This window comes from Cryptomeria japonica, chromosome 11 (assembly GCF_030272615.1).
Source record: "Cryptomeria japonica chromosome 11, Sugi_1.0, whole genome shotgun sequence".
NCBI lineage: Eukaryota > Viridiplantae > Streptophyta > Pinopsida > Cupressales > Cupressaceae > Cryptomeria > Cryptomeria japonica.
Window position 1 is genome coordinate 503,211,975 of NC_081415.1, and position 27,800 is coordinate 503,239,774.

The 27,800-nt window shown below is 36.3% G+C and overlaps 1 protein-coding gene across 3 annotated transcripts; it reads right to left on the reverse strand.

The window, feature by feature from the left end:
* Positions 1-1,663: 1,663 nt before the first annotated feature.
* Positions 1,664-27,737, reverse strand: LOC131068343 (uncharacterized). 3 transcript variants are annotated; one of them, XM_058003528.2, is made up of 2 exons: positions 26,392-27,736; positions 1,664-2,002 (listed from the first exon to the last, which is right to left on the reverse strand). In XM_058003528.2, exons 1-2 carry the CDS (start codon positions 27,330-27,332, stop codon positions 1,921-1,923), a joined length of 1,023 nt encoding a protein of 340 aa, XP_057859511.1. In that variant the 5' UTR covers positions 27,333-27,736; the 3' UTR covers positions 1,664-1,920. The 3 variants fall into 3 exon arrangements, with proteins under 3 accessions (XP_057859511.1, XP_057859510.1, XP_057859512.1); XM_058003527.2 differs by lacking the exon at positions 1,664-2,002 and adding an exon at positions 5,718-6,170 and having other exon boundaries at positions 26,392-27,737; XM_058003529.2 differs by lacking the exon at positions 1,664-2,002 and adding an exon at positions 23,268-24,307 and having other exon boundaries at positions 26,392-27,732.
* Between the last annotated feature and the right edge of the window lie 63 nt (positions 27,738-27,800).

Sequence of the window (27,800 nt, forward strand, 5' to 3'; positions counted from 1 at the left end):
TGGTGAAGGTACTGACTAAAATTGACAAAATTGAGCCAGTCATGTCAAAACTGCGCAAGATGCGTGGCATTGAAAAGTCAAAAATTTGTCAGGTAAAGGTTGCACTAGTTAAACAGCAATAGTAGATTGATAGAGATGATCATGCGATTAGGGAGATCATGCAGACAGAAGCATAAAGAAAACTAAATGACTAGAGATAGTTTGCAGATTGGTTCATCAAAGTCAAGGATATTTGGCTCAAGGGTAATAATAATTTTAGCGTATATGTAGTCAAATATGGTCAGAAAGGTATATCAGACTTCAGGACTTAACAACTATAAAAAAAAAATGTTTAAAATAAAAACCAACTTGACTCTTTTCTGTTACCAATGTTACATGAAACATTCTAGATGTTGAATTAACTTGCAATAAACATATTATGCACACACCATTGTTTCCATAAAGTATTTATCAAATGAGTGAACCAATGAAAAGAATCTTCAAAATCTAATATTATGTGCTCAATTTTCACAGTTGAATTATACACGATACAAACTTCTGCCACAAGACACCAACAAAATCACATATTGAAAGTTTACATAAGAATTCATTTCTGAAGGAACTATAGCTAATGATAGAGTGAAATGACCAAATAAGTGCATGCCAAAAAAATATATTTCATGGATCGCTCATACAAGTTAAATCAAGACATATAAGATACTTAGACGTTAGTATAACATCAAAAAAAGGAATATGGAGGAGATTGCTTGTGGAAACGAATATTATCACCAGACAAGATGATTGGAAAATAATATAACAACATCATAAGCAACCAAACCACCAAACAGAAAGAAAATTAAGCAGTCTCAAGCTTACCTTGAAAGTAGGAATTTAGCCATGATCAGTGAATAAAGCACAAATAAATTGAATTCAACACATTGAACAATGAAATACTTGAGAGTCCACCAATGACTCACATCAAAATATGATTGTGATTTTTTGTGAGAATATTAAAATATTTCTACAGAATAATCAAACTTCATAGTCAGCACCTCCCATTAATTGGCCTCCAAACAAAATAACAAAAACAAAAGAAGCCAAATGTGCCCCCCTGCCTGGGCTACAGTGCAGCTGAATTTCATTGGGGAAGCCAGAGGAAACCCAGGCACAGCTGGTGCAGGTCATCCTCTGAGACTGCGTAAGCAATTTCTTAGGCAGGAGAGCAAACTTTATACCAAAAGCAACTAACAAATGAGGCAAAGCCCTAAGCCAAAGTGAAGGCCCTAAAGTGGAAAAAGATACAGCCTTCAGAAAATTAATGGTTGAAGGACATTCCACCATCATAATTGAGACCACACAATAAATCAACACTCCAAATAGAAAAATAAAAAGCATTCTAAATCAGGTTTGGGAAATCAGTTCTAAGACATTTCTTTCCACCATTTTTACACTGACGCAACAGGCAAGCAAACTTGCTAGGCAATCAACAAATTCGTTAGTTTCATAAGTTCCTTTGATCTTTACCCACAGGGACTTTGAGAACTGTTCAGAAGCACCATTGGCTATCAAAAAAACCTAATCATTTGGTCATCCTAGAAAATCAGGATACAAAACACCAAATTGGGACACTTTATAAATAATTTGGTTTGGAAAGCAAATAATTGTTGTCACATCCCATTGAGGCAAGCAAAAATAACATTACCTTCTCTAACAAGAAAGACAATAAAGTTGTAATTCTTGTGTAGCTGATATTTTTCTTGGATTTGGTAACCTAGGATGCAGGTAGCATTTGTTGGTGTCGTTCATTATTAATTTACAAATAATGACAGTGCAAGCAGTTGGAGAAAGAAAAAACCCAAGTTCAGATTCTTCTTTCAATTTGCGAGTTGCTTCACCTCCAGAATCTGTGTGCTCATTCACATTCTAATTCTCTATGCCCCCTCAGCATCTATGGCTGACTCTACTCATCAGGACCTCTCCATATGGGGGGCATTGTCTCCGGCATGCACCCACAGTTGACTCTCTGCAAAAGAGATAGAAATCATATAGATGTTATAGATTGACCTTGGCATAGACCACAAAGTACATACCAAGGAAAAGTGAACGCAGGCCTTGATAGAGGATGATTTTTAGAAACAATTATAAGGGTTAGAACACCAGTCGATCACAATCACCAACTTCCTCAAAAGTCTGGAATTCATCCCTTGGGAGGGTGTGTGGTGACTCTTCCCTCACCATCGAGATATGAGGGTGGATGAGAATCCCTAACATCTACATGCACAAACAAACAAGCGACTTCAAATGGGATTTCCAAAGAGGTGGTTCTGCATGATTAGCGAACTCCAGGTGCAACCCAAAACAGACAACACGAAAGCACGATTTTTGTGAAAAAAACTGCCAAACCCTGAAAACTGAACTTATTGTTTTTTTGGGAAGAAACAATAAAAACCTTAAAACAGGAACACCCATCATAATTTTTTTGGGAAAAATTATAAAACCAAGAATAACAAAATCCCACGCGAACAAGTTCGCGAATTAAAGATGAAACACGATTTTGAGAAAAAAAAAATTGTCAAAACCAAACACGATTTTTGAGGAGAAAAATCGATCAAACCCTAACACAAATAATTTTTTAAGGACAAAAAATTATAAAAACCAAAGAATAATTATAAAACCCAGATATAATTTTTCCAAAAAAGTGAAAACCACATTGCTCCAAAATAATGCCTCACGCTGGTGCAGGAGCACCTAATAGGTCCTCATAACAAAGAACATAAAACAATAAACGCAATACACATAACACAGTAGTACCCTGGGAAAACCTCCCTCTTGGAGGTGAAAAACCCAGCAACAATTATCTCAGTTTATATTAGATCAAACACAGTAACACAATTACAACATTCCCATGCTAGGGCAGACTTATCTGAAATGCTATGACCTTGACAATCCTTCAAATGCAGATCGCTGTCACTGTAACTTCATTCGGCAGCACTGAAGGATGTTCGCTCAGCTTGGAATACAAGTTTGCCAGCCTTTAGACAGATTCAGGAACCGATTGCAGAGATAGGAAATTCACTGATTGTATTGATGATAGAATGATCACAAATCATCTTGTATATATATGAATTAATGCCTCCAATAGATCATAGTCAGCCTTGTAGTTTTGGCACCAAGAATAGGATCAGACCTTTAATTACAAGTTACATATAGGTCGGCCCTAATTACAAGTTACATAATTGCACAAGGGGTTCGCCCATTTAGGGTCAGGCCTAAATGCTTTACAAGTTACACAAATTACATGCTGCCGCCCATGATTACATAAATAACTTAAACTAGAATCCAATTCTAGCTACATATTTCAACAAATTGAGCACCATAAAAGGCTACAAATAATGATGTTACAACTCTATGACTGATCCCAAAACATCATACGCCCATTTATGGAGAACAAGCATAACCACCTTTACTTGCTCTAACAAATGTTGCAATTCAGCAAGCTAAAAAAGAGTGAATGCAAACGGCAAAGTGAGCGAAGATGACACAAGTGATTTACTCTAGATAAATCCAAATTGGGTGGAAAAATCCAGCAAGAATTTACTATCAAGATTTGTCTTACAAGCTATGCCCTTCATGAGGGCCACTGAGAACACCATTTAGCATCCTTAATTTGCCCCTAACCTAGTGATCTCATATAATCACACAACTCAAATTATGATGTTACAACTCTGTTATTGATTTCCAAAAACATCGTACACCCATTAAGGCAAACAAACATGCCCACCTTTACTTGCTCTGACATATGTTGTATAGTACCAGGCTAAAAGTGAGTGAATGCAAACAACAACATGAGCAAAGATAACATCATCCTAGAAAACCCCAAATTGGGTGAAAAATCCAGCAAGAATCTTCTATCAAAATTTGTCTTACAAGTTGATCCGTTCATGAAGGTTACCAAAATCACCAATTAGCATCCCTAACTTGTTCCTAACCCAGTGATCTCATATAATCACACAATCTCAAGAAATATGGCAACAGACTTATACATAACATGGATTAATGCCTTTTTATGTGAATTCTATCTCTCTTATCACCTAAGAAAGTACATCTATTTGTAGGGCCTTCAATATCTCCATAGGTGTACATGATTCAAAGGGGCGTAGTTATGCTAGAGGCAGAATACATGATTCAAAATGAGGCAATGGAATGCCTTCCATGTAGAATGATAGAAGGTGAATTGTCTGACTCTCCACACAAGCCTTAAATTTTTCTGTTGCAAATGGGTTAATGGGACAATTTCATCTGTGGCCAAAGCTGTCAGCTACATCTTCCTCACATGATGACTTTTTTTGTAACCAAACATGTAGGATAAGTTTTACTGGGGTCAATCATCAGCAAACCCCTTCCTCTGTTTTGCCTGTTCCTCATCAGATTCTACCAAAGCGTCTGCTCATAGTGTAAGTGATCTTTGCATCAACTGATTTTATCTAAACGTTGTTGGATCATACCATCCCATCTAAAAAGCTTTTGGTCCCACAAAAGCTTACAAATACATTAAATTCCACAAACAAGGATCCAATATTCAGCTTTGAAAATGGCCACCAATATATTTCTCTGCTAGAAGAGAACAGAAAAACAATCTAGTCTGTACAACTTTGTACTTCTGTCTTCAGATCTTTGACAGGCTGATGAGTGGCCACAGTCAAACTAACCTTCGATGGCACTTGGACCTGGGCATTGCCTCAAGAGATCAAATTTGTGATTGCTGACTGACTGTGCAAGTGTCATTCAGATTTCTTAATCCTCCAATGAAAAGGCACCCCCCAAAAATTCTGTACGGTCACTTTGGATAAATAGAAATGGACGTTTCTTTAGAGACTGGGAACAAACATGGGAAATGGTCATGTTGAGAGCAAAAACTGCTATTTTCCAAACAAGAAATTCATTGGCAAGAAATAGCATTGATAAGTTGTTTAGACTTTAGAGCAGATAAAAAGATGCTTAAAAGACAGCCCCTTCTGATTAAGGACCATGCCCAAAAGAAAAGAGAAATAATGTCAAATGGTCTCCTCCCACTATTGACTGTCCAACCTTATAGTTTGATGGAGCCTTAAAAGGGAGTCTGGAATTAGCCAAGGTTGGATGTATACTTAGATGTCATTTTGGACTGTGTTGTTGCCTGCTCAATTACAATGCCAAGGGGAACCAACAAACAATTTGCTGGAGAGATCTTAGCAACTACCTGGCTCAAGCCTACAATGGAAGTTTGATGAAGAAATTTTCTCAGCTTGTTGTTGCCCATCAATGACTTGACTTGGTTTAAGCCAAGTTTAGCTTTTGTCTGCTATTATTCTTTTCAGTCACCAACAATTAGAGTGTAACTCACTAGTCAATAGTGCTTTTATTCTGTGCAAAAATAGGACCATGCCTGCAATGTAAGCAAAGATAATTTTTTTGTAGAGATACCTTGTTTTTGCTGACAGGAATTCTGCCATCATGTGCGAGTGCCAAAATAAATAAAAATTTAAAACCACCAAATAAACATAGAATTCATTTCCTAGTTCAAAATATCTCTACTTGAATTTGAGATTCTGCTGTAAATCAATTGAATTCACACAGATGAAACCAAACAACAAACATATGAGAGGAAAAAAGGATGCCGATAGGTCCAAAAAGATAATATTTGAGAAAGTTTGTTGGAATCTTTTAAGGTCTGAAAAAATACCAGTGCAGGATACTTCATGCAGCAACTTCTAAAAGGAAACGGTGCTTAACGGACAAATGTCAATCTGTTTTCAAATAGTTGTCAAAACGTTAAAAACAATTAAAAAATCATTTTCAACATCGAGCACATTGGGCATTACATGGCAAAATCATACACATTTTGGCTATATTCTTATATATTGGTTGGTACTGAAATCCATGAACAATAGCAATAATAATAGCTGGCTTGCATTCTCCCTCTCATCCCTCTCAGGCTTCTGCAATAAGGCTAGGGATCATGGGGATTCCTCCTCATAAGTCCCCTGCACAGTCAGCTTCCGGTAGCTTCTGTAATATGCAGGCTTCCTCTCAGATGTCTCTTTCAACTATCACTTATCACAAATATAGAGAAAGTGGAGGAGGACCATTTTCCACTACTATGCTCTGGACGTCTGATGTTTCTTTCTGTATCATGGAGGTCCTCAGGAGGTCTGAAACAAAAGGCAAGGAAAGGACAACCAAGATAAAAAGTTTTTTTTTTGTTTTTTTTTTCAAAAAAAGTAAATTCTATAGCCAAATCAATGGGTTATCTTTATGAATATTTAAGGTCCTCAGAGAAGCTAATAAGACCACAGACAGAATGAATGGTTTTGAGAAACACGACTCATTTTGAATGGTTTTGTGAAACACGACAGGTGGACTCATTTTAGGCTGGAAAAAACTGGGTTATAGATAAAAGCAAGAATTTTATGCTTTCAAATCAATAGAAATTGAATCACAAAAAAGTCTTAACTTCTAATTTATAGATAAAACCATACTATTTATTTAACGGATAACAACAGAATTGTTTTGGAATGAAATAAAACGCAAAGAAAATAATCAGGCCGCATACACATTCCCCAAAAGAATCACTGAAACCGTGGTAAGTGACTTACCTCAAGATTCTGAAAAAAAATGTGTTTATGCTGCCAACGATCCCGTTGATAAAAAAATGGGCAGAATTTATAGGAAAAGCATTACGAAACCCATAGTGAATAGGTAAGTTATGGAAGGATGAGACCTTTTGAATAGGTAAGTTGGGAGGTTTTGGTGTGGATGCTCTGCATCACATGCAAAAAAACCTTCATGCGGCAAAAAAAGGGCAACCCAAATTGCAACAAAACCCTAGGCATGGATCTATTTGTCACCAACAAAAGGGCTCGCAAAAAAAAATGTCACCATAGAAGTCATGAAACCCGTCACTGACAGCAGAACCCGTTGCTATGAAAACCTAGGTTGCTGCAAAACACTAAAACGCAAGCCAAAAGAAACATATAACACAGGAAAACAGATCGCAATGCCTTGAAATCATGGATAAACTAGAGCCGTCGCCAAAATTCCCATTCTACAAAGCATGTGCTCAAAAAAAACGCAAAAAATCTTCGTAATTTACTATAAATCACGACTGGAAGCAAAAACGATGGTGTCTGCACCAGCACCAAAAACACTTTGTTCACCCATAAAACATCGACCAAAGAAGACGCAGAAATTCATCGTACAAAAAAAACAGCACTCCAGGCATGAAATACTGACGCGTGCACCAGAAAGTTTTTGCACAGGTCAAAAATGACCCAAAACCAAGCCATGCAACCTTGAAGAAATTTCCACCAAATTCTTTCAGACACCCATGAACCTCACAAGCGATTGTGAATTACTGAATCCTCCCAAATCCTACCCCCCCCCCCAATGAGGGAGTCAAACCCAGACCGGATCCTGCTTTGATGCCATGTTCAAATAATCAATATTAAACAAAGGAGATCAAGGCTCTATAAATAGAGATTACACGACGATGTTTCTAAAAAGAAACAATCAGTTAACTGAAGCTAAAAATAGCGACAAGCTATTCTAACTCTAAGACTCTAAAAAGAACTTAAGATGACAACTAAAATGACCATTGTAGAAATAATATAATATTATTTTAATAGATAGAACCTATGATCCTAAAGATGGAGAAGGATGTCATGGGGATGCATCTCCCCTACCCAATCCACATCCCTGCCCGCCAGGCTCCCAAGTACAGAAGAACATCCCCTGGTCCCATTACCTGGGAAACCAGAGACACATCCCATGATAGCCTCCACAGCCATCTCATGGACACTCAAATGCGCCCTCAATGGTCTTAAAACATATGATTGCACACAAATGGCTGAAGAAAGCTTAAAACTTCTGAATGACTGCACACAGCTATAGAATGGAAGTATGCTACTGTTGGATGACTGCATATGAAAGTGTAATGATACTTCTTACTCTTTCCATCCATGGGAATTTGGGTGACAACATGCAATTATGGAAAGAAAATTCAAAGTCGTTCAACGACAGCATACAACTATAAAATAAAAACAAACCCCTGTTGAATAGCAACATACAGTTGGTAACGTTTTCATCAATGGCCAATTCTATGACTACATAGAGCTGTAGGAGAGCAAACAATTATAAAATGAGTGTACAGATCAAGAATGAGCAAAAGCATGATTGCATACAGTTGTAAAATGAAATCATGCATATGTCAAATGAGAGCATACAGTTGTAAGAAATGTATGTTATTGTTACAGTATCATTTATGATTTTGTATCCTTCCATCTTATTGTCATAATGAAACCATGCAAGAATGAAATCAGAAATTTCCTATTTTTGGCTGCTAGTGCTAATTTGAATCAGTGAAATATTACAGTGAATACCAAGTTTCAGAAATTATATATCTTAAAATTATTGTAACATGTTCACTAATTCATGTTCACGGCAATAAAATATACAAATTTCTGATTCCATTGTTCAGTGGTTTCGTTACCATATAAAGTTTAGATACTTAAAATAATGTATGCAATTTTATATTAATTATGAAATGGCTTTAATTAAAAATCTATGTAACTCTCTCATTAATGGACTTATTGACAAACTTAATTTTGATGGGGTCTCTCCAGAATATCTGAGGCTTGCATAAGCTGGATGCATGTTAAAAGAGTCTTCAGGTCAATTTGTTGAAGCGGAATCTTTTTTCTTGGGTTCAAAAACAAATACTGAGGAAGAAAAGCTGACAGTGATAGAAAGTTGGAATTGAGCAATTTCAGAGGGGTGCAAGAAACTTATTGTTGGAGACTCTATGTTGGTGACCAGTTGGTTAGCAATAGGGGAGATTCAGAATTGGATGCTTAGGTTCTTTATGGTAGAAGCACTTAAGCTATGCGAAATATTGAAAAACAGAAGCCTTTTTCTTCGATTGCTTTAAAGAGTGTAATAAACCTACACAGTTTTTGGTTAATATTGCAGTTAAGCAGGTCGCATACTTGGCAGAGATAAGTCATATGTTTGAGGCTTCTTGGGCTAGCTTAGTTCCCCTCTTTCGAGCAAATAAGGTCCCTTAGGCAACCTTTTAAGGAACTAGGCCCTTTGTTCTTTCTTCCCCTAAACTTTTGTAGTGACCAACATGTTATTTCAATGGGCTAAAGTGGCCAAAAAAATAATTTCACTACAATTAATGGGATGAAATCTTTAAAAATTGGCTATTAATGATCAACACATGCAATAGGGTACATTTTCCACTGAAGAGAATGAACGTTTTAACTCACCTAAGGCACCATTTGCAATGCTCTTCCTAAAAGGCAGCTCTATTGAAAATCCAGCACCATCTGTTTTATTTACAGCAATCTGAAAGAGAAGGATGGTCATACACAATTTGAAGCAACACAGTGATTGAATAGGGGACCTCTTTTACCAATGTTTCTCCAAGTTTCCAACACTGGGGTACGCAAGGGCAGCAAATACTTTCCTATATTTTGCAGATATATATATGCCACCCCTACATAAACTGAGTCACAAGGATAGCCAAATTTTGGCCATTAAGATGGAAGTTCAGCAAACTTCAAAACATTGCAAAAAAATCATTGACATTCATCCAAATATTCATACGGACATAACACGCTATCTTTTTATTAAAAAAAAAAAATTAAAAATGTTCTGTATAGGTTTTTTTTGCATTTTTTGTCTGTGTATCTTGTGTGGATCTGCACGAAGTTTTAGGCATTTTTTGCATTTTTCCCGCTTGTGTATCCCACGTGATTGTGTGTGGATGGGTCATTGAGGCAGGATTCATGGGGGAGATTCGTGGGTGAAATAAGGGGATATGTTCACTTAATTTTTTATTCCTCATGCTCTCCAAGTCAATGAATAACTCTATGCAGCACGTTGCTTAACATTTAAACCCTCTCCTCCGTCCCCAAAACTCAAATGCTACCATCCAATCACTGGTCTAAAATCTGAAAGCAGTAATAGTTGTAAAAGCTCTGAAATAGGTGGAAAACGTGGCTTTTGTTTGATTGTAGACTAACCATCAAACTGTCAAAATAAGCCAATACAAGTTCCTCGTGTTTACCATAATTTCCAAAGATGAATAGTTGAAGATTCAGAGTAGAATGGGGACCATTTTGGATCATCCAATCGTCGACGTACAAATTGGATGCAGAAAGGATACAATTTGTTATTTACTGTGATTTTATATACTAAATGTTTACATATATTTGTTGTTTATTTATATATTTATTTTATATAAAGTATATTATCATTTTTACTTAATTTCTATTTTAAATAATATAACTTATCATACACATATATAATTTCAATCAACCTGTAAGAAATTTGATTGTTTTATTTACTTTCCTTGAGCTGTGAGAGAGAGAGAGGAAGAGAGAGAATGCAGAAGAGAGAGCTTTGAATATAAAATAAATATAAATATAATATTATAAAATTACATATTTATATTATATAAATATTGATATTTTTTAATACACACACGAACCTTACCTATATCCAGGAAAAACAAAAAAATGCCTATCAATTTACCTAAACCAAGTTATTTAGCAATGTTAAACTATTTTGATAATTTTGAGGTTACATTACTTACATTTAAATAAAACTTATATAAGGCAAGGCCTGCTAATGGGCCTGGTTGGGTTAATCCATCTTCGAAGCAGAAGCCAGATAAGGAGTGGATTAAAATCAATTTTGATGGGGCTTTGAAAGGCAACCCCGGGCCCTGCCCTCCAGAGCAAGCTGTGTAGCTAGAGATGAGCTAGAGAATAGCCTGGCAATTGGAGCCCAAAAACTATGGGATGGAACAAACAATGAAGCTGGAGCCAGTGCGGCTTTACTGGTAATCAACATGGCTTGCCAAATATTGATTCCCAAACTGCACCTGGAAGGAGATTCGCAAATAATGGTAAATGCCTTGCAAAAGGGGAAACACAAAATTGTAGACTTCATGAAATTGTTAAAATTATTAGGGATAAATTTAAAATGTATTTAGATTTTAAAATATCCCATGTTAAAAGGGACAAAAATAAGGTGGCAGACACCTTATCAAAATGGGCAAAGTGCAAACAGTTTAAAGGCAGGTAATGATGAATTCTGGTGGCTTGATTTCCGAGACATGCAAATAGAGGGATTGGAGGTACGATCAGTGACTTCAAGTGATGTGAGAGCATAAAACATTTATTGCAGAGAGTAATGTCTAGCAGAAGTGTGTGAGCGGCTATAAATGGTAGCTGTTCAATGAATTTTTTCACACTGTATGCTGGTGGGTTGCAAAGAAGATGAGAAGGGATGGAGGGAAATTTCTCCTTTCGGACAGTAAAGCAGTAGTTGGTGTTCATTGGGAAGATCACAGATGATCGTCTAAGAAATATATTCTCTTTCGGTGATCCCATGCTCTTCCAATTGGTATACATGATTCTGGGGGATGAAAATATAGCTTCGTAGAGCAAACATTGTCTCACTCTTCCTAGCATGGTGCTTGGAGTTTGGGGATAAAGAGACAACACGGTGGATCATGTTGGCAGTGGTAAAGAGTGAGTGGCGCCTTGGACTAGAAGGGTTGCTGGAGCTGGAGGTTCCTGGGGACGATTTCAATGCTCTAAAACGGCAAATGGAGGCATGTTGCAGAATACGCTCTGCCCAAGTGACTGTTCCTCATTTGGAAGGGAGGGTGTGACAGAGAAGAGTGAAAAGAGGAGGCACAAATCGGTTTGGAGTTTCTAAAGGGAAACATTGCCAACTGGGAGAACAAGCAGGTGATGCAGGTTGAGACTGGCCAAGCACCTGTTAGAAAGAGCCTCAGGTTCGAGGCAAAGGACTACTGGAGAGGACAGACTTGTAAGAAAGCTCAGAGGGTTTGAAAAACCTAGTTTTTTTGTAAATTTTGTTATTTAGTACATGTTACAGAGGAAGAATCTGGACTCAAGGCCGTTTAGTTCGCATAAGTTTTTGACGTAAAGGTAGGTTCATTTGTGCCTGGATACTAGGGGATGTTTGAAATCAGGAGGATGGTAGTATGTACAGGGGTGGGTATATATACACTTCCAGAAATATGTCATATGAATATGTGTAGTTTTCTTCAATATCAATACAAATACAATATCTTTGAACAATCAAAAAAAAAGTTATACAAGGCAAATTTAATCACGAATTTTTTTTTTTTTTTGAAATTTTTCCTAAACTACATTTTAACTTTATTGTTGCCAAAAACAAACACAATTTTTTCCTAAACTACATTCAAATTTTATGGTAAGTTATTTGATAACACCATCCACTAAGGTTCAAATCGCCCGAAGGAAAGATTGCACTAAGTTCAACCCCTAGGTGGCTTTGACAAAGTAGATTCCCTACCCATGGCAACTTAGCCAAATGATGACTTCTAGTTTAGATGTATGCTCCCTAAAAATGTTGTAATCCACAATATAAAGGCAAAGATGAAAATATCTCTATATCTGAAATGATTCCATCAGAAAACACTTCAAAAAAAGGAACAATGAAGGGAATATTCATGGTTTATGACTAATGACCTTCAATATTCACATTGCTCACACAAGTGAAACACGCCTTGCTTGAGGCCAAATAAGATGACTTTCTACAAAATATACAAGTGGCTGAAAAGGCACCTCAAATAAGTTGAATACACAATTTGCTTGATATGTTTTGCTGCACTACAGACTATGTAACATTGGGTTCATATTTGACACTCTTATTCTCATTGTGTTCTAACCTTGGTGATCCTATGTTCATCAAGAGAACAATTTGGATTGTTACGTAGCACTCTTCAATTGTTTTGTCCTACAAAGTAACAGACTGGTAACTTTATATGTTCAATGCTTCTACTTCTATTTCTCAACTTGGGGCACTGTAGTTACTAAGTATACATTTACTTGTCTACCTTGTTATTTCAGATCATGATGAAAGTAATATTTGAGATCGCAAACAATGTAATAGACAACAAGCTTCTTGCCAATGTCCTACAAGTCATTTTTTTAAGCTCATCTTTGATGAAGCTTTGAGGGGCAACGCAAGTTATGTTGGGGCAGCTGTCTGGATCTAAGATTCTTTGAGCCTCTTTGTAAAAGGTAGCTCCTTTTTTGATTCATTGGGGGGATCCAATAATGAAGTACCTTTGCAGGGCCTCTAGCTTGGGTTGTAAGCACCTCGTTTTTTAGGATGATTTGCCTTGTTATCTAGGGTCTTAGCAAAATGGAGTGTCCAAGCTAGAGGCTTCAGAAATTTTTCAATGAGGCCTTGGACTTCTGTTATAGTTTTACGGACATTGTTTTACCATTGCTTCCAAGAAAGCAGCCAAGCCACAAAACTCTTGGCTAAGGAAGGGATGAAGCAATACCTATTTTTACTCTAGTTAGTGATCACTTAGATTATTCCTCCAAATCAGATAAAGTCTTATTTGATCATAGACTTCTTTAAGATTTTGCTTTTTAAGATTTGTGCCTACAAACTCTTCTGTTTTTTTCCAAAGGCAGTTAGTTCACTGTGGTAATGCCTAAGTTACCGATTCGGGTACAGATACGGATACGGATTTGCGGATTCAGCAAACAAAAAAAAATTCTTGGGTATGGGTATGGGTACGTACGTACACACACACACACACACACACATATATATATATATGTTCAAACATCAAAATTATATATATTCAAACATACAATGTAACTTTCCCATATAATGATAAATAAATGATAACAGATAAATGATACATAGTTGTTTTTTAGTTGCTTTTTAATTGTTTTTTTGACTTTTATGACCCATGGGCCCTGTTTTTGGGAACCCACGGGCCAGGGTTCTCCCCGGTCCGCCTGGGTTCTCCCTGGGTTCCACCTGGGCAGGATCCGGATGGAACCCAAGGAGAACCAGGCTTGGACCAGGACTGGGCAAGAACCAGAACCCGGACCCAGCCTTTTTCCCCAAAAACCCGTATCTCAGGGTAATGCATTTTTTGCAGCAGACTTATTGATTGTGTTGGTGGATTCTTTTATCAATTCAAATTTATTACAACAAAGAATAGTAGATTGTGTGTTTTATTTGTTATGCTCATGTTAGTCCCCATACAAACATGTATTTCTTTGTGGGCACCTCCTATTTATAGTACATCCTCTCAAATTTTCCTAGGCATTCCTTTTAGTGAGTTGTGACAACTACATCGGTCTGCAACTGGCACCACTAGGTTTGATGTAGTTATTTCTCTTATTTCTTAGCACAAATGTGGGGAGAACCCACACGCATCGCTCTACTAAACCTAGAGATCCCTCCTTTGAGCAAAAGGCTTCTTGTCTATTGGCACCACAAGGTTTGTTGTAGTTATTTCTCTTATTCTTAGCATAGATGTGGGGACAGCCCACAAGCATCACTCTGCTAAACCTAGAGATCCCTTCTTTAAACAAAGGTTTTCAATACACGGTTGTAACCATCTTCAAGTCCCCGAATAATGTTCATCTCAATTTAGTTAAGAGTATCTCTAGGCCACAGGGCTATGGTCATACTTGTTTGGTGTGTTCTAGAGCTTCAATTTTGTCAAATTTTATTGAATAAACAAAAGCATCAGTGCCCTCTCCAAAAGTTAGGAAATGTGGTTTTCATTTCCTTCTATAGTCCCCTCTTATTGATAGTTGTTTGATATTGAAGGTTATATAGAAGATGTTGATGTGTGGATCTCAAAATGATTATAATCAACCTCGTGTCCAATAATTTTTGGAGGTGACGAGTGTTTTTAGTTTTTACGTTATCATATTTTGTAAGAGGTGTGCTAGAGAAAACATCTAGAAGGGAATAGAATATTCATGAACTCGTTCCTAGCCTTAACAAATTGTGAAGGTGGATAGCTCAAAGGGTTTGTCAGCAGGTCAACACATAGGATTTTATTGTTGTGGTGTCTTGAGCTTGGTAGGCCCTTTGTTTATTTATTGTTTTTGTTTGTCCTCATGGTGTTGGGTGTTGGTCTTTGGCCTCTGTTGGCTTGTTTTCATGTTTCCCTTTATGATTTCAGCTGCATGCATTTTTATTTATGTTGGTTCAGTTGTTGTGATTGTTTCTGTCGTCATATTCAGATTTTTGTTGCTTCGTGGATGAGAGCCCCAAAAGATCCTTCTCTACATATATATATATATACATGACAAATGGCGAGACACATTCTGAGGAAAGTAGTCCAAGACGCAATTCTTTGGGGATCATAATATATATATTCACGTGTGCCTCAAGCTTGTTAGGCCCTTTATTTATCCTTTGCTTTTATTTGCAATCGTGGTGTTGGGGCTCATGGTGTTGGGTTTTGCCTTTGTTAGTTTGTTTTCCTATTTCCTCACTATGGGATTGACCTACATGCCTTTTGTTTCATGTCGGTTCAATTATTATGACTATATTTGTGGTGGTATTTAGATTGTAGTTGCTTCATGGATGAGAGCCCCAAAAGAAGCCTCTCAAATTAATCATAAAATATATTATTGACGATTGTTCAGGACCTTCTCTAAACTTTAGTTTATATATCCTATCATCTACAAAAATTTGTATCTTGGACTACCTTGCGCAAAACGTGTACCCCTTGTCATCCCTGTCTAAAGAACAATATGGAACATAGGTTTATATCCTAATAGCATTACTTATAATTGCACAAAGCGTATAAAACTAGCAATTGCACGGTTTTTTCATGCAATGAAAAGCCGATAGGTATGAATGTCTTTAACTCGGCATATCCTGCAATCATAGCTCTGATCTTTATTTAATTGCTGGTTGAAATGCATGGATGTTCTCAGAGAATAGCAACAAGATTAAAGACAAATGCTACCAGCAAACTCCATTTGGAAAATTTAACAAGCTTATTGCAAATTTATTTACATAACCATTTGACAATGTTACATTCATATTAGAACAGTATTTGAAATACACTGCATTATCTTCTATAAGAATGTATGCTTCTCAATCACAGTACTAATTATTTTTCAGAATTTTTATCAGACTTACATGATTTACAAGCCTAGGCTTGTTCAAATTGATTGTGGCTTATATAGAAGATGTCTCTCAAAACTGTATAATACAAGAGAAAGAATTTCCCGACGACTGATACTGAAACTGTGCATCTAAAAGGAGCAATATTTGTCTTGAGATGACTGAAATCTAAATCACTCTTAAAACATACCTGAAAACTGTAAGATATTTGTCCATGTTGCTTGTTTGTTATGTCAAACACAGGGTTGGTTTGGCTTCCTCGTTACTGTATCCTCCTTATTCTAGGCTTTTTTCCCAAGATCATACCAGAATCAGAAAACTAACTTTGATTAATTTAGATTTTATTTGTGTCTAATCCTTCTGCTACAGCTGGAGGGGCACGCAATTTGTTTAATTTGAAAGTAAAAAATGCACATTTATGTAAAGCAAGGTGCTGTTTTGTTTTGGCTTAAAGCAGATTGTGGGCTACTGTTGCAGCACCTGCAACTCCAAAAGACTAACCATTACCAAATAAGAGAAGATGCCAAATGGCAGCCTCAAACTCACAAATTCCCACACCCATCAACTCAAAGCTTCACCAGAAACACTCAAAATCATGGCCCCCAGATTCTCTGCAAGCATTCACACCACACACCAATCAAATGGTGGTGCCCTACACCATAAAACTCACACCTCTGTGCTGCCATGCCATAACAGATGATGCACAGCTGAAGAAGATTGCAGCTAATGCCCGGTAAAGAATGGTTCATCTTAAGATTTTGGCTTTAGGTTTAATTGGCGGCATCAATGGTATATTGTCATTGTGGGTAAGACCAAGGTCTACAAATATACTACAACACACCCCACTCTCTTCTTCTCAATCACACAAAAGAATGATTTGCTCTCATACCAAACTGGTTATGGAAAAAAACACCCATGGTTGAGCCTAGCAGCAGACACATAAGGTTAAAAGCAAGGGTTAACAGGACACAGGTAAATAACACTTATAAACAGCAAGGAGAATACTGAATATGCATTTCTATTGACACTCAAAATATCTACAAATCCTAAGACTGCTCTACTATCTATCTCCTCCCTGCTTACAAATCTCCAGTCCAATATATCCACTCTTCATTCAGTCTTGGTGACAGCTCCTAAAGCAGTTATAATTAAAGTTTAAGGAGACTTGCGGGAGAATTCACATTTAGAAACAACGCGAGCCTGCCACATGTTGATTCATTGCCATTTCACTGTTTTAAAGTGAACGATGGTCTCCAGGTATTTGCCATTTGTTTTTGTTACTCTCCCTATGCCCATGGTGTTTAACCTGGGTGGAAAACAGGCTCTGCTGCATGGATGGGAGGACACTAATGGGGTGAAATCTCCATCTAGATCAGCTTCCAAGTCTGGAATTGGATATGGAATCTATGTAAATGACAACTATAGTTCCTGTGCCCTACGGATTGTAGGAATCTCTATATAGAAATGAATCTTCTGGGGTTCTGGATCACAAACCCTAAACTCTAAAAGTATCGAAAATGATATCAGAATTCTGGATCACAAACCCTAAACTCCAGACCCCAAATACATTAAGAAAAAGGAGAATTGAAAAAGCACATGAGAAAAACCTACCTGTGTATCAAAACTCTCCAGTTATGACAAAACAAAGGAAGTGAAAGACTTCAGCCTTCAAAGCAAAAACAAAACAGAAGGGAACCGTAACAATGAAATGCAGATCGCCAAAACAGAGGGAGCGAGGTGGGCATAGCATTACCCGCCAGGTGCATATGCAGAGGAGGCCGGTGGGCATAGCACACTTTGGCAGCTGCACAATGAGAAGAAATGCCAGGTGGACATGTTTGACACTCCACAGCACCGGGAAAAACCACACAACCAAAGAGACTGACACTTATCTGGCAGGAAATCGAATTTCCGGGGAGCAAAGCTCCCAGTTAAAGCCTATTGGCTAATTAAATAGAAAACTGAGAACACATATGATGATTGATAATAATTATCAATTGTCAAATCATTAATGTTAAAAGATAAATCAAAATGAATTATATCATATTGCCATTACTCAAATTCTAGGTTAACTAGGCTAACCAAAAGAATGAATGAAATTCAATTACTACAAATTTAATTGCGAGATACTCAAGAAAATAAGTGTCTTTCATTTAGTACACCAACATTTTTTATTTTTTTATTTTCGAAACCAAAGAGGTACAAAGAGGGAGGCCCTACCAAGGTCCAAGGATAGAACCCCAAGCACATTCCCTGTCCGGATATAGACACCCATAAAAAATTAGAATTTCTTAATGTAATTTTTTTTTTAAATTATTTGGTTTTTGTTATATAAGGTTGAGCACAAACATCTTGACCTCCTTGAGACATCATCAGGACATCAAAAACAGACTAGCATCCCAAAAACGATTCTGCAGAAGGGTGACATCTCAAGAAAAATCCTCCAATTTAAACGGCATGTTGCACGTACATTTCCTAGAATTTTGACAGAGTGGGGTATGGAAGAAGATATTTTGTCCTCATCCCCAAAACATCTTTGAGCAAGGAGCAGTAGATAAAACCGAAACGATGCTTCCTTGGGGTACACTATCTTTAACATGAAAGCAATGTCTAATCACAAGCTTAGGAACATTTTTTCTGCCCACATGGGGTGACTTCAGAATTTATTAAAGCTACACTCTGCCCAGTTTGGATCAAGAACCCTGGTGTTTTCCATTCTCAAGTGTCCATTTAAGATGATTTAAAACATATAAAGAAAGTGGTTGCTAACCAAGCTGTTTCGAGAACCTTTAGTTCAATTGCAGAGGAGGAAGAGGATAAGGAAATGATGAAAGGTTTACCAAAATGCAAGAGCTGCAACAGGAAATACAATTATCTATCTGCAAAAAGAGTTGTTTTCCTACTGCAAAGATCAAAGGATGTTTGTCTGTGGCCTCAAAGTTCTTCATAAGAAAGGTCATCTAGAGGTATCTAACATGTATAAACTGCCAGGAATGTTGGACAAAAGTCAAAAAACAAGTCAAAGTCTGCTATTCCAAAGAGAACAGTTAGAAGAAAGCTCTCCTGCCAAGTCGTTCATTTTATCTACTGATTCCAGGTACGGTACATCCTGAAATTGGGTACAGCTCCAAATCCTAGAGGAATCAAACAGGGTTCATGCTTTTGGAAGTAGAAACGTTTCGACCGGTCTCTAGTTAAATCTTGAAGGTGTGGCGTTTCCAAACAAATCCTGACGCAATTTGAACACAATTTTCCTAGTTTTTTTTCAATTTTTTGAATGAAAGAAAACCCTAATTATTATTCTGCAAACTGGATTGACTTCAAATGGCATAGCAATTTACTAGCAAATATTGAAACGATTTTGCACATCACTGCTGCTTTCCGTTGCTCTCTGTTTACCCTCAACCAATGCTCAAAAAAAAATTCTTCTGGTTTTAAATTTTAACCTCGACCTACATTGGAAATTTTTTCTTTTGGTTTTAATTTCATTTTACCTTTTCATTATTTATATTTTCTCTTTATAGTTTAAAGTTTAAAATGTAATTTTATAATTTGCTTTTAATAGCTTTAGGTTTGATATTGTTAATTATAATATATTATTTTAATTTATTAATATAATTATAGTAATATATTTAATTTAATTTATGATGTTTAAATAATATTAAATATTAAATATACATTGTAAGTAGACTAATAGTTTATTATTTATTATTTATTATTTATTATTTTATAATTTAATTTATAATTATTACATGTAAATGTTTAATAATATATAATTGCTATACATGTTGTCAATAGATTATATACTCTTAATATTGTATTGTTAATTAAAATTGTTAAATACTAATATAATAATAATATATAATTATTTACAACCCATTAATGGGCCTTTATGGGCTAATCCATCTCCAATAAAGGCAAAAGAGGTTGAATGGACCAGACCAGATACAAGGTGGATTAAAGTTAATTTTGATGGGGCTTCTAAGGGAAACCCAGGGCCATCTGGAGTAGGTTGTGTGGAAAGGGACAAGCAGGGTAATCTATTGGCAATTGGGGTGCAAAAACTCAAGGATGGGACCAATAATAAAGCTGAAGTCAGTGCCGTGTTAATGGCAGTCACTTTGGCAAGCAAGTTGACGATATCTAATCTACACTTGGAGGGAGACTCATATGATAGTAAATGGTATAGCTAAGGGAGACGCACCACATTGGAAAATTAATTTAAGTATTAAAATTATAAGAGCCAAATTAGATCATTTTTCAAATTACAAAACAACTCATGTCAACAAGAGAATAAGGTAGCAAACACTTTATCGAAATGGGCAATTTCATTTAATCAATCTAATAATGAATTTTGGTGGCTAGATTTTCAAATTTTGCAATTTGAGGCATAACAGATACGGTCGGGAGATTGGAGTGTTGCGAAATAATGGTAGGTGCAAGCAGAGAGTCTAGGGTGTTAATTAGTGCGTGCGAATTAGTGTGTGTGATGAAGGGTGTTTTAATTACATTTGCATATATCTTTTTAAGTTCCATCTAGGTGTGGAAGTGTTTTCTTCAAGCGAGCTGGAAATTGTAAATTTCACAGAGGTCGGAGGTAGAGTATTCGTCCTCTCTTCAAAGTCGCTCTGTTGTAGTTTGGATTGCTTTGACAAAAGCAAAAATGGAGGCCACTTTCAGTCTCAAGTTGAGGAAAAGGCAAATCTCCTTCATGGGGGAGATCACTGACTTGCGCATGAAGAATATTTTCAAATATGAGGATCCTATTTTTTGTCAGATGATAAGAATGCTTTTGGGAGAAGATTTTATTAAGGTAAAGCAGAAATATCGCTCCGATGTGGATATTGCATCCATGGTGCTTGCCTGGTGTCTTGAGCTGGGAACGAAGGAGGAATCTTGGTGGGTGATGGATTCTTGCATGATAACAGATTGGCGTTTGGGGTTTGGGGTTTGGAGCCTTTATAGCTATGGCTAGACCCGGTGAAGGATTTTTAGCTCGAGGAGGTAGATGGTTGCAGGCTGCAGGTTTTATACCTCCTATTTAGCCATTTATGACATGGAGCTCTGATGGAAACAAAGTTGACCGACAAACTGAGGCGGCAATTGGTTTTTGTTTCATCAAAGAGTATATCCAGGAGAGGGAGAAGGAGAAGCAAGCTAAGGAAGAAGGTGGGCCAAAGCCAAAAGGCAAGAAGACCAAATTTTCAAAGGAGGATATAGGTTTTGCAACCAAATAAGGCTTAATTTCCTAGTTGATTGGGTTTTTTAGTCTGAAATTCTTTGGTCTTCATAGCAAAATGTAATGTTTATATGATATTGGTAAGACTTTCCTAGTTCTAAGCTAGCAGGAGATTTTAGTAGGGTAGTGTTTCACTGATAGATAGCAGTTTAGCATGGTAAATGGATGGAAGGCTTTGTTGGTGCAGTTGGAACTTGATATGCAGACATATGTTAAAAAAAAATTGTATAATTAATACACACACACATATATATATGTATATATGTATATATATATATATATATGTACACATACACACACATAGACATACATGCATATCATACACACACACACATACACACATGCATACACACACACACATACATACATATACACATACATACACACACACATACATACAAAATTATTTAACTATTTTTTTTTCTTATTTTTAGGCTGCAAAAATGTCCTATATTTTAGCTTTTCACATTTTTTTTGTACAGACATACCCAAATGTACCCAGCCTCCACAATTAAATTTGTTGTACCCAAGTACCACACCCACGTACCTGTACCCAGCTATGGATGAGGACCTGCATAAAACCCTCATTTACCAATCAAAAAAGAAAGTTAAAGTGATTGTTGTCGATGAACATGAAACATTTTGCAGCTATATAGATTTGATCATCACTATGATATTTGACATAAAGAGATGCTATGTGCACAAAAATATGTTAAACAAACTAGTTTGGGGTTTCCCCTTCTTAGCATATCATGAAATGTTAATCCTATAATTGGATGAAGATATTTGAGAGTTTTCATGCCACATGTAATGGACGTCAGTTTAAATCCAGGACTGCACACAAATGGTACAATTCTTTTACCTTCCTTCTTTATCAAGTTATTTTCTTAATTACCCTCTTAGTTTCGAACTTAACAATCTATATTGTTCAAATCCAAGAGTAAAATGTCTTGCATAATTTGTGAGGGCTGATGCATATCAGCAGCCTTCTTACACAGCAACATCAATCGTCAATACAATTTTCTATATTTGCTACTCAAATCATATTTTCAACGTATAGAAGTATGTTAGTTTCATCAGACATGTGATCCACTACTGCAAGTAGCAACTCTATGTTCCTGTCACCTAACATTTCTTTATCATTCGTTAGCACCTAAATGCGCATTACAACTTGATCTCTACCGCTTCCCTTTTAATGCAGGCTAGCATCACATTATTCTTCCATTCTTCCAACACATTTAATCTCCTTTGGCAAACTACGTTCTTTATTCTGAAGCTATTTAATTCTTCACAAGATTATAGAGGACATTTTTTCAACCCATAAACATTCTTCTCATTCTACAAATAAATATTTTCAATCTAAAATATGGCTAGCACATGTGTGTAGCTCATACCAAGCCCCATGTTCTTCAGGGTACTAAAATCTTGCTATTTAAATTATCTAAGGTGACAAGGGGAAGACCAAGAGAGAAAAGTTGTAGTAACCAGACAGGCCCCAATCATTGGACAGACCCTCAAAATGTAATGCTCGGAAAAAGATGCCATATAAAATCCTGCAAATGCCCAGCATCCCACTACAGGTGGTCTAACCCAATAATTTTGATTACATTCAACATTTAAATTGCAACAATTTATAACAGGTACCCTCTGATCTTTCCTAGCTCAACCTAAGGAACCTCTACAAGTCAGCTATCTATAACAACTGCTTAAATTTCTAGACTTATCAAAAATGACTACTTAATTTCCGAGTCTCAGCTACCTGAAACAATAATTTAAATGCCCTGCATAGCTGAGGTGTACAATTTAGTTCAACAAGGTTAATTAAGGAGTCCACACTCATTTGGAAATGCCAAAAGCTTATTTTTCATAATAGTCTTTTGGTCAGTCTTTTTTGAAGAACTACTCAAAAGGCACCTCAAGATGCTTTTCCTTACACAGAACACCCATCTGAATGTTAATATTACACATAACATTCTTTACACAACAATTTCCATTTTGACAGCCATTGTAAATAAGCCTAAGGAGATCAATAACAACTGGATCTCAAAAACAGTCAGTAAAAGTAGATTCATATAAGCTGTATGTATCACATCTCATAATTTATTTCTGTGCAATGGCTTTTAATGTCAGAAATGTTGCAACTGAAATATTTTCTGCCCTTTTGCATCAAAATCCTCTACAAAAGCATCTACTTGATTACAATGGCACATTATAAGGAAAAAGAGAGATACAATTGCCTTGCCTACATCATATATCAGCCTAACCTAAAGTAATATCGAGCAATTAATCTAACTACCGTTTCAGTTAGTAAACAAATATTATTAAGTCCTAAACTGCAATACAACTCAAGGCAAGATCGGTTACATCAGATTTGAGAACCTCTGTTTCTAACTAGTAGCAGCCAAGTCTCGGAATATCTTATTAGTTTAAAACCAATATTTTGTGCTACTTATGAGAGACAAGGAACTTCACACGAGCAAAAAACTTGTTTCAACGCCTACAGCCAACTAGTTTTTGCTTCCAAAAGCTTTTATAAGTTTAATCACACAATTTTGAGGCCAGGATTACATCCACAAGCTGCTTTTTAGTAAAACCCAGATACAAAATACATCATGCTGATGCAATCTTGTGTTACTAACTGAAAACATGGTTTCATTTTGATACCTGAAACTGAAAGCAACTGGTTGAAAAGTGGGAGAGGGGGAAAGCATTATTCATGATCTGCTAGAATGACCACCTTCATTGACAAATAGTCTCCAGACTGCAAATGGGTCTCTTCTTAGTGCTGCTTCAGTGATACCAAGTCGCCTTCCAACTAAGACTGTCAAGATCTCTTCATCTTCTTAGATTGCTTGGCATTTTACAGCAGATTTCCTTCTTTCCATTGCCAGTTTCTACCAAAAATAATTTGCTACATTCTTTCCAGAAAAGGAATCTTCAGAAGTATCTCAAAATCTGGGAGCTGACAAAGCGGTTGTATTACTGGGATGGTTTTTTTATAGACCTTTTATGCTTTATAAAGTTTAGACCAATGGAACATAAGGCCCAAGTTATCTAGCCATTTAACCAGTCACAAGGTTCCTGTGAGTGAAAATTTCATAACAAATTTATCAGCCAAAAAAAAAAATCAGAACAAAAAAATTTTAAAAAGTGATAAAGTTTGAACTGTATCAATTTGCATTTTAAATTGTTTTTATTTTCAAGAAACAAAAAATAAATGAACAAGAATGATAACTATTGAATTTAATTTAAAAAATTTAAATTAAACCTAATAAAAAATTGAATTTATTAGATTAAAATAAAATTGAGATGAAAAAGCCATAAAAGGATAGTACCTAATAGAAACCTGAGAATGATAAGTATAAAACATAGAAGGGGAAAGGGAAAACCATCATTCATGTGCTGAATACAATGACTACTTTCATTGTCAACCTGTCTCCAGGCTGTGCAGGAATCTCTTTGTAATTATGTTTCAGCATTAGCAAATTGTCCCCCAAATAAGAGTGTCAAGAATCAAGATATTCTTGTCTGATTAGATTGCCGAACCTTTAAAGAAGGTTTCTTTCTTTCCATCCCACTAAGGCATAATTCCCCTTCTCCCAAGAGTAAATTGCTACATCCTTTCAATAAGAAGAGAAAAAATGGATACTTTCCAGCACCTGCTTATTACTATTACCCTAGCAGCTTGTGTGTTATAACATTTTCTCAGGGTATGCTCCAGTAGATGCTGATTTGTTAGACTAACACAAAAAAAAGACATCCTCTATTCCTTAAAAAGAGACAGAGTACCAAACATAACATAAATGTAAGCCACAGCTAAAAACGTTGTTTAGTTCATATGAAGATCACATCATAACCGTTACACATCTTTGGTCAACATTCATTTTGACTTCAAATACCAGACTTTGGATCAGGAATATCAAATATAGTATACCTAGATAAATGTCAAATATGTTAAACCAATCCATTCCTAACTTAATCTATTCACAAAAGGGTTCACGATGAAGATGAAAATCAAAATATACAAGTCCTTCCCAAGTTCTTAAGTACACAATTGTGCCAATATTGTGGTATATGAAGGTTTAAAAAATTCGAAAAGCTTTTCAATAAATTTCAGACTTTCCCACTCAGGCATCATATTTCAATCTCCTCAAGGCACCACATACATGGATTATATATTTCAACTGAACAGTCAGCTCTGATGTGACTGAAAAGCACCAATAATCAAGCCTACCAACAATAAAGTGTAAGAAAGAAATGATCATAATGGTTTACAGTATAAAGGACCGCAAATATGTCAATTCTATGTCATTTTGTTCCACAGAATCATTTACTATAAAGCCCTGGATCATGCAAAGTAGAATATCATCCATAATTCATGAGCTCAGCATGACAAGAATGGAGTGCATTCCCTATTACTTACTCTTAAAGATATAGTTAGTTCAAATCATGGTTAGTACAGAAACGACCATCTTTCAAGGATAATAACACTGTTGCATAGAGGGTTAAGTTATCTCAAAGATAAATCAATATGTTGAAAGGAAAATTCCAGGGCCTCTTGGCATCACTAATTGTTGATCCTGGAGCAAAAAATGATGGTTGATCGAGTTTGTATTATAGGGCTTTTTGGTATGACTAACTGTTGGTCTTGGAGTTAAATGAAATCAATCTATCAAGTTGTGATTAATAAACCCAATATCAAGGAGTATTGTTCCTGATTTCATACCATACAATGTGATTGAAAAGTGAACTAATGTGAGGAAATGTACAAACTTCAAAACATCAGTGCAAATAAGTTAATAACTCATAATATTTGAAAAAGCTGCAAATGCTTAACAACGAGGCATCTAGTTTAAGATTTTCATAATATAAAGATACAAAAATGGATAACAAATGTGTGCATGCCGTTCAGCATAGCAAAGCACAAGTGCCCTCCAGATGATCAAAACTGAAACACTTGTCACCCATTTTGAAACCAAACAAACTACTCTTTGTTTCAAAAGGCAATGCACCTTAGGATATGAACAATTGAATCAACAGCTCTAACAGAGATTGTCAATGTTATGCAAATATCCATTTCAGGAACACGATCGAAGAATCCCGACAAATCTTAGCAAAAAAACAAAATCACTGCCCAGCCCCCTAAAAGAAAACAATTTTCTTACTTTGGAGTTTTGTCCTTCTTCTTTTTCTTGATGGAATGAGATTGCTGCTCTTCATCTGCAGCTTTTCTGCTATAATGATCGTCGCCCTCATTGGCAGGATGCTTCCCTTGTTCTGATTTTCTAGAGCTTAGTGATACCAAGATATTACCATTATCTTCATCTAGGCGATCAGGAGACATTAACTTTCTCAACTTTTTATGTGTAGCATGCGTCTCTTTGAGCTCCAAATCCGTTTGCTCTCGTAAAATTTTTAGATCCCCATCATGGTTTTCATTGTGTTGATGTTCCTTATCCTTTTTTCTCTTTTTCTTCGCTGGTTGCCCACTAATCTCAATGCCAAATTGATTCAGTGCTGCTAAAGTTGAGATATCATCATCTGGACGAAACCCGTTTGCCCTTGGCACATTTTCAAACTTCTTCTGAATAGTAGGTGTAGCGTATGAATCAAAGTCCGTCTTTTCTAATCTTCCAGCGTCCTCTTCTTCAAAATTCTTGTTTTTCTTGGACTTTCTAGCATGTTTATAAACTTCAGTTTTCTGCCTTATTACATCCTCCTCCCCCGTATCATCTGGAAGATTTTGAATAGAAAGTTTAGAAGATTTTTCACTCTTTTTACTGTGTTTCCGATCTTCTATAACAGGTGTTTTGAAGGAACTTGCTTGTGTTTGCGGTTCCTGCCCTGATCCTGATAAACCCTCGTTAGGGTTTTCGAAACCCGTGGCCACGGGAGTTTCAAAAATCATTTTCTTCTTTTTGGATTTATTGAGGCTTGAATGTGAACCTTCTCCCATGGATTCCAAAGAGCGAGCAGCACTCTTTAGAAAGCTCTTGACAGAATCATCAGTTCCTCCGTCGCTGCACAGAAACCGTCGTAGAATACGAGCCGCCTTGGAAGTTGAACATGCTTCGGAGGAAAGAATTGAACCCCTAACCAGCCGCATTCTGATCAAGGATGAAACCAAAAAAATAAAATAGATATGTTTTTAGAACACGATACCTATTTCAAACCTGAAAATACTCTAATATGAAGACTGAACCCTTCTTCGTCTTGAGCCTTTTGTAAAATCTGGACTTGCTCAGGAGAAAATATATAACTAGCTGAGCAATTTGGAGCATTTGCATTGAAGGAGTTGCGGAAATGTCCCAGCTACAGACTGCCTGATTTTTGTAACCCTAATTTTTAGTAGTAATAAGACTCGTGCTTTATAAACATTTTAACAATATCAAAGAAAATTCTCGTCTCATCCATTAAAATGTTGAACTCCTCTATAAGTTGCTGGGTTGACAACTACCTACGGTAACCAGCGCTGGCCTTCTGGGAATTCTATTTTAGTATAAATGAATATTTGAAAATCTGCTTTGGATTAAATGTTTTGATGATGATTTGAATGAAATGTATTGAGATGAAT

Bases quoted from the DNA above. Each gene is read 5' to 3' on its own strand.
- LOC131068343 (XM_058003527.2), bottom strand. From the start codon at position 27,332: ATGCGGCTGGTTAGGGGTTCAATTCTTTCCTCCGAAGCATGTTCAACT. The intron at 6,171-26,391 runs GTAAGAAAATTG...CTTTTGTTTCAG, and splicing joins AAGAAGGACAAAACTCCAAA to ACCTCCTGAGGACCTCCATG.